General features: G+C 37.8%; 1 protein-coding gene across 3 annotated transcripts in view; it reads left to right on the top strand.

Moving 5' to 3' along the window:
• CngA (Cyclic nucleotide-gated ion channel subunit A) overlaps positions 1-14371 on the top strand; it is a 726729-nt gene that overhangs the window by 694426 nt on the left and 17932 nt on the right. For all 3 annotated transcript variants that reach the window (XM_067128313.1, XM_067128312.1, XM_067128310.1), the window contains exons 6-9: positions 2239-2418; positions 10866-11028; positions 11547-11733; positions 13098-13322. In XM_067128313.1, the coding sequence (XP_066984414.1) occupies positions 2239-2418; positions 10866-11028; positions 11547-11733; positions 13098-13322 (755 nt within the window). The remainder of the gene's footprint in view (positions 1-2238; positions 2419-10865; positions 11029-11546; positions 11734-13097; positions 13323-14371) is intronic.

The raw sequence follows: 14371 nt of genomic DNA, 5'->3' as shown, positions 1-14371 counted from the left end.
ATGTTACTGTAACTGTAAGAAGAAAAAATTGCGTTTTGAATCACTTTTCGGTATATTGTTTATTCCAGTTTTTTTTTTTTTTTTTAGGAATTCTTTCACGTTCTTATTTTCCACAAATTAGCAATGCATATTTATTAAATAATATGAATTTCAGAGTGGTTTTACTACATTTATTTAGTTATATTTTCCCCAATACGCTTTTTCAGTCGTTATACATTTCCTCCAAAAGCTGGGGCAGATAAAGAAGTCCTCCCTTACGAGTGAATGAGAGATGAGAGTCTTTTGAGAGAGAGAGAGAGAGAGAGAGAGAGAGAGAGAGAGAGAGAGAGAGAGAGAGCATATTCCGACATCCTTCAGGCTCAAAGCCTCAATTTTTTTTTTTTTTTTTTTTTTTTTTTTTGCTGACCTGAGCAAGCAGGTGTCCATATTTAGCCCAGGCTTGAAGGGAACTGCAAGAACAGACTTCGAGGAAAGCAATAACCTCTTCTTTTTTAACGTTAGAATGAAAGCCAGAAGAGAGTTCCAAAGCCTATGTATTTATTATTATTATTATTATTATTATTATTATTACTTTAGCAAGCTCTCACCTAGGAGAATGATCAAATGTGTTTAAAAAAAATCAAAGATAGGGTAAAAAATAGTATAAATGTACTTGTTAACAACAATAATGAGAAAAGAAACTTAGCGTTTTAATGTTAACAAGGTGCAAGTTCTTCGGAAGCAATTAGGCTTGCCCGCATATTTCTTTTCAACAGCGCTTTCGTTTTCTCTCGTTTTTTTTATTTTCCGTTATTTCCCTCTCGCTCCGTCGGGTTAAATACTTCACTTATCTATAATCTTAGCATCTTATTCACCTGTTAGTGTAAGTGTGAAAGAAAAGTAATATAAGTAGTGTATCAGTCAAAATATTAGATGGTTTTTTCCTAAAATTAAGATTTATAACTTTAATACAAGCATCGACAGCAGAACTGATCAATTACATAACTGTAATATCAGAAGAAAACAGAAGCAACAGTAAACATAACTACTTCTTTATTCCTTGTATAGGAATTAATGAACTCCCATCGACCCTGGGAGACGTGTCCATCGATCTGCTTCTTTGCGGGACGGTCTTACTAGTTTGGTCGCGTTTTTCTTAATTTTCCTGTTGTTATTTTGCATCTTGGATTTCCATAGATTTTTATTTATGCTTAATTGACAGAGGGATAACCTCAAAGTTCTTTGGTAGTCCAGTGTTTATTTCCCCTAACAAATAATTAAGTTTAATTATGTGTTAGTCTAGTTTGTCGTGACGTTCGTCGCAAGGTTAGAATACGAGAACGTCGTAACAAACGCGACGTCCTATACAGCCAAGTACTTCTCCGTTACTCATCAGCTTATCGATTCCTAGAATCCCATTCCCATGAGGGTGGGAATCCGATCCAACCCTCGTCCTGGAATTGATACGGTAGTGATATATGACCTTCATTACGGTAATGTTCTCATTCGTCCAATTCTATTACTTCCTTCCACTCGGGAGATTTCCTAGTTGTGTGCATTCTGACTCGCCGCACGCAATGACCTTGAAGAATCTCTCTCTCTCTCTCTCTCTCTCTCTCTCTCTCTCTCTCTCTCTCTCTCTCTCAGAATCCCCATTTTCTTTCCCGAGACATGAGTAATCTCGACTAGTTTCTTTCATTTTCTGTTTATGAGTTCTGTCTTGTCTTGTCTCCGTCATATTTCGTGATGAAGAACTCTCCCAAATGTGTTCTCAGCTGACCGCGTCATGGGGACTGCTCCAGAGTTTCCTGTTTGGAAAGAAAAAGGGAAAATTCCTTACTGTTTAATTTTCAGCAGTGTTTTACTTACTTAGGCTGTATGGAGGTTTTAAAGATACTATACTTTTATTATTACTTCAACTTTCTTTATTAGCCTTGAATTCTGTGTATGGGCTATTTTAATTTTTGGGGTGTTTTTATTTTATTTTCTAGATGGTTTAGGTTTATATATATATATATATATATATATATATATATATATATATATATATATATATATATATATATATATATATATATATGTATGTATGTATGTATATAGAGAGAGAGAGAGAGAGAGAGAGAGAGTATATATTTACTCCTATGATGTGCTAATGGATATGTACCCTCATGGAGGTATTTTTACTCTTGAGCTTGTATTCCTCTTCCTGCTCTTGTTAACTTTACTTACTTCCCTCGTCGATTCTCACCTTCCTTCCAGTTAATCCGGACGTGGGCCACAGGCAACCACCCCAAGGAGCCCGAGAGACCGGACAGCTTCCTAGAAAAGATGGCAATGGCCGGACAGTCGCGAGAATCCGATGACACTCTGCACACCTGTTGCTGCGGCACCATCAAGGGATCCTTCGCCATCGACACCACCAAGCCTCTTCACTATAAGGTACGTCCAGAATGTAGGAATGGAATGTAGAATTTCGGCCTCACGCTGGGACCTGTGAGGTCATTCAGCGCTGAAAGGAAAATTGAGAGTAGAAAGGTTTGAAAGGTGTAACAGAAGGACAACCTCGCAGTTCCACTTTGAGACAATAATTGTCAGGAGAGGGTGGTTAGCAAGATGGAAGTAAGAGAATATGAATGGAGGTGCAGTAAAAGGAATGGAAGGGGTTGCAGCCAGGGACCGAAGGGACGTTGTAAAGAACCATAAGTAATGCACAGTGCGCCGCGTGAGTTGTAAAGACGGCACTAGCCCCCTACAGGGGTTGAGACTATAGGGTAAAGCTTCTGTAGAGGCCTGTCTGCTCTCTCTCTCTCTCTCTCTCTCTCTGAGGGGGAGTGGTGCAGGAGCCGTCTGGCTTGAGGATTTTGATGAAGGATATTATTATTATTATTATTATTATTATTATTATTATTATTATTATTATTATTATTATTATTATTAGCAGTAGTAGTAGTAGCAGATGTCTCCCGTTGCTTGATGTGGATGATGGATTTTATGAAGTCAGCGCCAAAAAAATATTGTGACCTGTTGCTGCCCCGGACAGGTATTGAAATCTGTCCAGTGACCTTAGTTTTTTTGTTTGTTGGAGTCTTTCGCTACATGTTTTTTAGTCTTGATTTTAAAGTATGTCAAACCATAGGAAACTAGAGGAGAGCTTTGCTGTGCATACCCGTTGCTGCTTTCGGAAGGCACAGACTAGGCTTAGCTGCAGTATTCTTTTTCTTGGCTGGCGTCCTCAGAGATTGAGACCTGTATCATCAGTTGTGCCAGCACCAAAATTTATCAGTGGGCATTGTTTCGTGTTTAATAATAATCTGTTGCTGTCTCTGGAGGTCACTGAATCCCTCTTACTGAAGGGTCTATTACTGGGCTGTTCTTTGTTTGTTTAGGGCCCGTAATACGTGTAGACACTTGAGTTACAGAAGCTCTGTCTTGCCTATTCCGTTGCTACCTGAAAGGGTTTGGATGATGGGTCTGCACTCGTTGTTTTTGGACTTAACCGGGAAAGCCATCTATACGCCCAGTATGTTGTTTTTTAGAGGTTCGGTCAGGTGTCTTTGCAGGTCCCCATAAGTTATTTTTTTAGACCAGAAATATTAACTTCTTGACAATCTTAAACTTATTTGTCACACGACAGTCAGCGTGTTCATACATCAATTCTGTGTGGATGTTTATCTACGTACAGGTTATATGAGGTTCCTCTGATTCTTCCATACGTTATCGAAAAAAGCATAAAATGGTGTCCTTAGCTTTTCGGAAACAACACCGAAGCGTATTGAAGCGTAAATTTGGTGTCGTAAATTTGCATTGTAAATCATTTAGTTTACAAGTCTTGATCGAATGTTGAACTTGATGAATCGCTTGTATTGTTCAGGCAACTAACGACTGTTCCTTGAGGTAAGTAGCTTGCATGCCTGTTAAATACTGTAATAACAAAATATCAACTACAAAACATGTTTTTTGTGACCGACCTAATTTGAACCAACAGGAAATGCGAAATTTTGGACTCAATTACCTAAGAGAATTTTTCTTTAATGTCATTACTCCAGAATCTTAACCTGTTCGAATCTGTCATTCCCTCGGCCTTGTAAACATTTGCTGACTTGAACATTTACATCTCGGTAATGTGAAGGGATAATTTACTTGGTGTTTGTGTTATGCCAGGAACAGTTTGTGTGAAATGACTCACATTTTCTATATTTGTGTGTGTGTGTGGCATTATGTATGTATATATATGTGTGTGTGTTATATGGCATTTTGTTAAGTTAGTCTACCATTCATGAACACGGTCTTTACTTCTGTTATGTAAATTTTATATATATATATATATGTACATATACACACATACTTATACATATACATATATATACAGTATACTGTATAGTGTATGTATGTATGTGTGTGTTTGTGTCTGTATATGTAAGGCATTATTGTAAGTAACTCTCCCATTCATTTGTAGCACCTGGCCTTTACTTCTGTTATGTCCTGCCCTTAAAACTTCATTAACGAATAATACTTCCTTAGAGTGCCCGTGTGTAACACACGCACAGACACAAAGTTCCGCAGTTAACATAAACTGACAAGGGACTGACGACAAACTTCATCGTCTATGCGCGGAATTTGTCCTAACTGGTAGACTAGGTGCTTGCCTAAAAACTAGCCTTCAGTGCAGCTGCATTTGACAATCTATTTCAACGTGTGTTGGGTGGTGTGAAGACCAGTTTCAGTTCGGGTAAGTTGTTGGGAGTGAGTGGTTGCTTCGAGTTAGGTGGAAATGACTACGGTGAATTTCCTGAGCCCTATAGAATGCAGTTGTCGACTCGTCATAGAAGGTTAGGAGGAGTGAAAGATAAGGATAATGTTCGTTTCCGGTCCGAACATCCCTACTCGAATCTTCATGAAAAAGTGAATAAAAATATTCTTTATGGATAGTTCGTGCAAACTAATATTTATCACAGAAAATAAAATTTATGCAAATAACTGTGGACTTTTTCTAAGTTTCAATTTTGCGAATTGCACTTAGGGACATTTGATCCCCAGGGCTAGTACTAAACACGGCGAAACTAGTAGATAAATCACTGTTTCGCCGTGTTTAGTACTAGCCTTCATGTGGAATTGGAGTTCAGACCAGAAACGAACTTTTACCGGAGTGAATATTATGACAAACGAAAAATCAGGTAGTTATGGCGTTCTTGTTGTAAGATTGAAAGAAAAATTTATTTTTCATTTATTAATGTCAGAGTTATTAATGTTCAATTAGCTATATGTGAGAGGGATATATATATATATAAATATATATATAATATATATATATATATATATATATATATATATATATATATATATATATATATATATATATATATATATATATATATATATATATATATATATATATATATAATATATATATATATATATATATATATATATATATATATATATATATATTTATATATATATATATATATATATGTATATATATTTATGTATGTGTATATATGTATATATATAAATTATATGTATATAATGTGTGTATAAAACCAGCTGCTGGAAATGTATTAGAAAAATATAAGAATTGAAGAAAAAGGCCGCATTTCCCCCAAAAGTAAACGAACCTAAAGAACAACGTGCATCACCCGACCGTCGAGGGACTCGAGCAGAGACGTTCAAGCAATTACTGTGAGTGATAGTCGCTGTGAGGGAAATGGAGGCGGTGTTTTTAATATTCCTCAGAGAGAGAGGGAGAGAAGTTATTAATAGAAAATGTAATCTTTTAGGACACCAGGTTAACCGGAGGCTGGTTTTCGACCCTCTTGACAGTTAAGAATTCTTGACTGAAGCGAGTCCTCGTTTACCTGTAAAAGTTCTCTGCTAGCGTGTTCATCTCGGCCTTATTTCAATGACACATTGTCGATGTTTACGTTGTGTTTTGTACAATTCCTGAGGGTCTCTCTCTCTCTCTCTCTCTCTCTCTCTCTCTCTCTCTCTCTCTCTCTCTCTCTCTCTCTCTCTCTCTCTAGGCATACAAAAAGGGACACCTAATATGGAATTCAGAGAGTTGACGTTAATGAGAAAGTATATAAATTTATTTCTAACTGAAGCCAGTTGAATGCTTTTTTTAACGGCTTAGTTGTACCCCATATATCCTTATGGTCGTAAATCCAGCGGGATTCAAGATAACTTATGTTAAAATTCCACTTACCTTAAAATTCCTACATTCTCAACAGCATGTCCTGTGTGCGCTATGGACAGGTAAGAGTGAATGCAGTGCTAGCAGTGTCATTCTTTGCATTTTTCACTGTAGGACTGTAACAAAGAGGCCGTTTTCACTTGTGATGTTCATCCATTGATAAGGAACAAAAAAAAAATCTGACCAAACTTCATATGTATAGAATGCTTATAATTGAAAAGAAAAGATAGTAAAATGACCGAACAAGGCGGCGTAAAGGGAAACACGAGTCATAGTAACAAATAATTGAAGATCGTGATTATCAAGTGTTTTCGTGTAAGCATTCATCCGTTCTTTGGCCGTTTTGTTTATCCATTTCATCAGTATTTTCTCTCTTGTGTCGTTTCATCATATGATTGTGTTGAAAGGGTTTTTCACTTCAGGCGTGTCAGCTTCTGGCATTGTTTAAAATACCCTCTCTGCTTTCCTCAAACGTATAGTAAAACGAAAAATACAGTTCAACATTTATATTAAAATAGATGTAAATACATGGCTACATTGTCTAATTCTTTTATTCTTTTATGCTGTTTATCACTGTTAAAACTACTTTGCTTAATACAGTAGCTATGAAAACTCGCAGCTATTCAAAAAAAAAAAAATAATAAAAATGATTAAACTGGACCCTTCTGTTGGGAGACGAAGATGATGCATTGACTTTTAAGAAAACGTCCCAAGTTTGCGAAAAACTGTTACGCCGCCTCCACCTCCCGGTCTTAACAGCTCTCTCATGATAATTTCATACAGGCCTCGTCTTGACTGTGTGTTTCCCGGTTGGGGTATATCACTACAAGCGACTTTTCACTCGCCTGTAATTCTAGAGTAGTTTCTGTAGCCTTATCCGTTTTCATGGCGTTTTCTCACCATGTCTAGACATTTTCGGCATTTTCAGTGGTTCCTGTATAACGAGGTGTCAGTTGTCACGCGCCTGAGGGTTGTTTGTTGTGGGGGGTGGGACACTACCTCGTGCTGTGACGTCACTCAGTCTCATCCCACAAGGTACTTCAAACCAACGAAGCCTTGCTCTTTTTATTTCTTTATTTGTAGATTAAAGACATTCATTTTGATTTCTTCTCAAGGGGTTAAGGGAGAAAATCGAATGGAATCTCTTCATATGAATGTGCCTTTCATATTGTGTCCATTGGTTGTCTACCCTATCTTAGTCGGGAAACATTTCGATTGTGTCATCTATATTTTATCTTCTCCTGAATATTCTTGACAAACATCAATTGTCAGCATTGGTCAGCAGCATTCGTAGTAATCCACATTTTTCCAAAATGAACAAGGTTTATGGCAATTTCGATCTAATAACGGTCATCATCAAAATGGCGAAGCACCTCGTCATGACGTTCCCTAAAAGATTTCTCGCGGTTCTTGTTGTGGCCATGACTCGGGGACGCTGAGGAGAGAGAGAGAGAGAGAGAGAGAGAGGGTCTCAAGTGTGTTGGTTTTAGACACGGCTTTCGGGTCCATTGAAATATCTCCTTAACAAGGGACCCTGAGAAATTTTCTGAGAGAGAGAGATTTAATATATAGCTTGTACAGTAGCGTTGGAGAATTTTGTTCACTTACATGTGCAAGCTGGTATGCGTGTGTGTTTACAATTTGTGTATTTTTTTATATAATGGTAGAGATATATTTTACATTCTTTGCATTGAAGAGAACTCGTTTTACATTTATAATATAATACATGTCCCTCAATTGTTCTCTGAGGAATAGTGAAGAAATAATTTAACCAGGGTTTTCCTTCACTTATGATTGCCCATTTAGTTACTTCGGTACGCTCTCAATTCCCAGGCCGTGTGTTTAATACTTGCTATTGTATATTTTGTACCTCCCTGCTACGGATATAACACACATTCAATCCCATTTTTATGTCTAGACCAACCTTGCCTGGGCAAAGGTATAGTTACCAGCGCCATGCGCCCTTTAGGGTCAAAGTTGTTCAGTACGTGAATTCTTCCCAAAGACTGATTTAAGCCCGTGATTGCCTCTGAAGAATTTAATTTGGTTGGATTTCTAAATTGCTGCTTGCGGGGACAAACTTGGAAATTTAAAACGGCTGCTGTTTTTGTAGAGCTTAGGTTTCTCAAGGGAGAGTCTTACTTCCGCTGTTATGAGGAAAGAATCTCGTCATTTTTAAGGTGAAGAACTCCGGTGACGCTCTCTCTCTCTCTCTCTCTCTCTCTCTGCGTTCGTTGTGCAGTGGCAGGACTTACAACCGAACAACTCCTTGTTCAATACCATGGCCTTGCGAAGAAAGTTATGCCATGGGTCCATTCCCTCGAAAATCTTTACTACTGTAGACGTAGTAGACAATTATGCACCTGGTTGGCAGTCAGCAATTGTGGGTTGCTGCTGGGAGCAGTCATCCCCATGTCCAAGGGTCAAATATGGGCCTCTTGAATTTAGAGTTGGTCCACTTTTAATTTAAACTAAAAAAAAAAAAAAAACTTTGAAAGAAGTAACAATGATTATATATAAAATCATTAATGAATTCAGTAAGTATTCTATATGCACATGTCTTATTGATACATTTTAACTAAAAAATCCTTTAAATTAATTATGGAATAAAAATTACTGCCTAGAATTTTTCAGTATATATAATATCAAGATGGCCCGCATGACTTGATTTTATTTAGATACAGTAACTAGGATTAATTTAATTTGGAACCGCGTAATCTCACTTTAGCTGGTCCGCTGGTATAGCGGTTAGAGTCGGGCATGCCACTCAGATGTCGCGGGTTCGCGTCTCCCCCAGGACGATGAAAAATCATTGGCTCTGTATCATGATAAGTTACTGCTGCAGTGTGGGGTCTGCGTTGGGAGGTTGAAACCAACATTCTTTGGAAGCTTGAATTTCAAGTCAGTGGCCCCTTTGATGTGCTTGTTCCACGTGAATAGGTTTCATCTACTGAAATAATAATAATTATGGCAAATCCGTAACGCTCTTCAAATTTGTATCAGTCTTGTCAACTTCATCATTCATTTCTGTATTCGTACTAGTTTTAACATCCTTATCACCTTAGTTTTACTTTCCATTTATCGTCCACAGATATCGACAAAAACTCCATTATCTCTTTTAACTTTTTCTGTTTTACCTCGTCTTTAGAATGCACTCTTGTACGGCCGCAATGAATCCTGAAAGAGTCCATTAAAAGGGCGTTTGATGACAGGAGTGAATCTGAGGGGAATATGAGTGTTATCAGCATATCAAAAGGAACGTCCTTTTGAGTTTAGGAACATCAATTTTATGGAGACTGCGAAACTGCTTTGCGGCTTCCCTGGATATTTTTAGAGAGAGAGAGAGAGAGAGAGAGAGAGAATCATAGCTTGTGTAATCTCTCGACAGTAACTAGAAAGTAGATGGGATTTCTCTCCCAAGAGTATGTAAACATTCTTCTCCCCTTTGGTTTTATTTTTTTCATAGTTTGTATTGATTTATAGGGCTGATAGGACCGTATTGCATATATTTATAACTAATATCCATACTTCAAGCTCTGGTCCCTGCATCACATTAATGTGGGGGCTGAACCGCGAATCCGTCAAATAAAGATTTAAAAAGCAAGATACAACATTTAATGAACATTGAACCCTTAAAAACTCAGACAGTGCAGAAATTGACTCCAGAAGGAAACCTGGCTGGTGGTGATAATGAAAATGTATTCTACCTCGAAACGTGCTGAATTGAGCTAGAAACATAGCAAGGACCGCTGAGTCAGCATTTTTCTTAATTCACTCTTATGGTCTTCCTCGATGCCCCGGTAACGATTACTCAGAAGTTTTAGCTCTCCTCCAGAATCGATCTATTGTTGGAGGCTCTTCATTCCGTTATTTTAGGTTAATTGTGGGTGTTTTTCTCTCTCTCTTTTTGTTGTTCGCTTTTCGGTTACACTTTTTTTTTATGGGAACGAGTCCAAGTTTAAAGCTGCGTTTATAGAAAGTGCTCTTACGCGACTGTTTGCTTGTCCAGTGATTGTGTTTATTTGTAATTCTGGTGGTCTTGTTTTATCTGGGTGACCCTCGTGTTTATTAGAGAGAGAGAGAGAGAGAATTTATGAGTTTGTGGGTTAGTGTGTATCACCTTCCGTCATCAACTGTCCTTCACTCTTCTTACAAACAAAACACTTTGGCTTCCCCACCGATTTACGCGGAGTCAGTATAGCCACCGCTTTCACAATAAACTTTGCCAAGGATGAAAAAATCAGACGAATTTTTTTCCGCTGTTAAGATAAGGGGCCTTGAAGGTCATCAACTGGAAGTCTTGTTACTCCTTTTATAACTTTCGCTCTCCCTCACTTATTTGCAAGTGATTGTCAGTTTTCAGAATAAACGCTAATATCATTGTTTTGAGTATTCTTGCGCTCATTTTCAGTGGTTGCAAGTACTGAGAGTAACATTGCTTTAGTTTTATCCTCAGTGGTTACTGTTCCAAACAGTTGCCTCGCTACATTCTAAAATTTTCTATTTGGATGGTGATGGTGACAGTAATTTTTCTGTATTCTTAATTTTTTTTTGTTGCTGGTAACGATAGCTTTCCACTATTCTTAATTATCGTTGATTGTTAGTGATGTAGTTTTAATACGCAAATGTGTCGCTTTGTTAGATTTTATTCCTTATGTTCCTCAGTGGTTACTAATTAACCTCATTCTTCGCCCAGTGGTTGCTGGTGATGACAATAGCTCTGCTATACAACTGGATAATGATCATCGGGCGCGCTGTATTTTGGGAGCTACATAACCTCTGTCCTCTTCTCTGGTTATCTCTCGACTACATCTGTGATGGCATCTACGTCATCGATATGGTCATACGAGCTCATGAAGGTAAGAATACTTTTTTATACAATATTTTATCAATAAAGGCTCTGTATACAAGTCAGGCAGCCCACCAAGCTAGGTGGTTCTTAATTCTTAAGTTTTACCAGCAGAAACCCCTTATTTTTTCGAGTCATCCTCAAGGTTACAGTTTGTCATTGATTAATTATTTGGCCGATGGACTCATCATTCACCCTCCATGTTTTCGTACCCGTCATTTAATTTAGTCATCTGCTTAATGACCTTCGACGAGGTAGGAGAATTTTGTATTGGTGGAAATCGTGAATTAACAATCACAGAAGTTTGCAGATTTCAAGAGCTCAAACTTGCTCAGTATTTGTTATTTAAACAGTTCTGTTGATTGGAAAACTCTGTATCAGTGTAAATCTTGAATTAACAGCCATAAAAGTTTGAAAACTTCGAGATCTGAACGATAATACGTTTAAGTAATTTAAAGAGCTCTGCCAAGTATGGTACCAACCTCATTCTGTTATTAGCATCCTACCAAAGCCATTTCTCCCCCACAGGTTACCTAGAGCAGGGGCTAATGGTGAAAGACCCCGTGAAGCTTCGAAAGAATTACGTGAAATCATGGAATTTCAGAGTAGATGTAATCTCCATATTACCCACTGACCTCGTTTATCTAGCCACCGGTACCAGCTGTAATCAACGTGTTCCCTGCCCCGTCCTTGTCAGGGTAAACAGATTGTTTAGGTAAGGGGATAATTGACACGTCTTGAACACAAACGGTCACTTTTCTTTGGGAATACTAAAAAGAATAATTGCTGAAGAGAAAGAGTATAAAATATGGATGCAGATGACGCCAACGATTTGTTTTCTTTGCTTAGATCAGAACTATGACATAAGCTGTTGGATAATTGGCACATGTGAAGAATTAACAAGTAAAAAATGCGCCGAAGTTTCTTCGACGCAGTCGAGTTTTTTGTAAAGCCGCTACAGCGTATAATCAGGATCACCGAAAATAGATCTACCTTTCGGTGGTCTCGGTATAATGCTGTATCACCTGCGACCCATGAAACTTTAACAACGGCCCGGTGGTGGCCTGTCCTATATCGTTGCCAGAAGCACGATTATGGCTAACTGTAACTCTAAATAAAATAGAAAATACTGAAGCCAGAGGGCTGCAGTTTGGTTATGTTTGATGATTGAAGGGTGGATGATCAACATACCAATTTGCAGCCCTCTAGCCTCAGAAGTTTTTAAGATCAGAGGGCGGACAGAAAAAGCCGGCACAATAGTTTTCATCCACAGAAAACTAAAAAGCCGTGTACCCTTAGGTGTGGACACGATTTTCCAAGTAGTTCATTCATTCTTTACCACTGAAAATTTTTTGTTTTGCTTGGGGTAAATGAATGACAAAGTAAATCCACATACTCCAGCAAGTGAATGACTATGGAAATCCATATACTCCAGTATTCTCTGCCAACAGAATACTGCTTTGAAATATTCTGCATTTGCTTTGGTCTTGTCTTTACGGGGTTTTGCAGTTAAATACTAAAGTTGTTCAATATGATAAAATACGTTACAGGATGAGTAATTTTCCAAAATTCACTTTAAAGATAATAAAAATAGTAGAACTTCACAGAACGGTTTCAGAAACACTATGATAATTACTATAGAAATTTTCAAAACCTTGAAGAGAGATGTAGGGTAGATTATTCTGAAGTATTCAGAGATGCCAGTAAAAAGTAAAACATAGAAAACGTCTATGCTTAGATATCCTTCTCTGTAATAATAACAGGGTCTGTTCTCATCTAGGATCCAGAGTTGCACGAAAAAGTAACTCAGAAAACAAACAGGATTAAATGTACCCTTTACATAATAACAATAGAGTCTATATACAGCTTAGAATCCAGAGTTGCATGTAAGAACATCCCAGAAAACATATAGGATTAAATGTACCCTTAACATAATAGCAATAGAGTCTATATATAGTTTTAGAATCCAGAGTTGCGAGTAAGAACGACCCAGAAAACACACAGGACTAGATATAAACCCTTTATATGATAGCAATAGGGTCTACTGACACTTCAAAAAATTCATTTCCCACCTGACAGAATCCAGCGAATGGGGGAGTTCTTCAACAAAACAGAGACGCACACCAACTTCCCCAATGCCTTCCGCATCTGCAAGGTGGTGCTGTACATCCTGGTGATCATCCACTGGAACGCTTGCTTCTATTTCGCCATTAGTTACGCCATCGGGTTTGCTACTGACGGCTGGGTCTACAAAAATATCACTGAAGGGAGGAACGGTACATTCTCCCACCAGTATATTTACAGGTAACCCATCTTTTCAGCCTGGTCCCTTGGGCCAGCCATAACTTGTAGCTTTGTTGTAATCTCGGTGATCATCTGAAGCTGAATATATTAAAAAAATAATACGTAATAGCAGTAGTAGCTACAGTTTTAGACGGTGGTCTATAAGAATGCCATTTATGTCCTGCTGCAAGAGAGTTTCACGAGTAACCTTGTCATCCTTGTCTAATTTGTTTTCAGGAATGTGGATTTTTTAGCTGTAAAATTTTTACAGCTTCGACAAACTTGTGTTCATTGTACATACAGTAGTTTTAACACATTACTTGAGATAATTTTCATAAATCATTCTCCATTGCCATTTGAGTTCATTTAGGTAATCATTCATATGATAAAAATTATGCATTCCCCAGGGCGTCATAGTTATAAAACAGTAAAAAAAGACAGGACGAAGATGTCTGCTCAGGGGGTTAAATTCTAGTTGTTCCTAAACTCTCATTAAGGTTTGGGATTTACTGCAGGTCAGGGAAACTTTGTTCTCATTACCTAATTTCCTCTTGTCTTTTAAATAGTAGGCTACTCCGCAATCCAGACTGCTACCAAGATTATTAGAAATTCTTCTAAACAAAGTCAGTTCTCACAAGTACCATACAGGTACACAGGTACTTGAAAGTCATTGTCCCAAGAATTCCGTTGCCCTAAGACCAGATATTCCTTTCCGAAATTATGGCGCAGGTAAAAATGGTGAACTATGCTGGATTCTGCCCACTTAGGTAATAAAGGAAATGAAAGTACAGAAAAACGACCAAATCTGCGACAGTACAAGAACATCAGACAGAAGTGTTCTCAAATGATGGTGGCTTCGTTATAAATGGCAATCTTCTTTCTGTATTTCCCTTTACCTCCTCTTACTTCTTCTTAATGATGAACACCACATTCTTTGAAGCTAATTTCAAGTCAGTGGCCCCTGTGGGCTTGTTCCATGTGAATAGGTTTCATCTTTTGAATAATAATAATAATTGACACTGATAACAAATTAGCACAGATTAAACCTACTGAAGGGCTATGGTAGACCA

Source organism: Macrobrachium rosenbergii, chromosome 26 (assembly GCF_040412425.1).
Source record: "Macrobrachium rosenbergii isolate ZJJX-2024 chromosome 26, ASM4041242v1, whole genome shotgun sequence".
Lineage (NCBI taxonomy): Eukaryota > Metazoa > Arthropoda > Malacostraca > Decapoda > Palaemonidae > Macrobrachium > Macrobrachium rosenbergii.
Note: the sequence above shows the minus strand (reverse complement) of the source record. Positions and strands in the feature narration are given on the sequence as shown.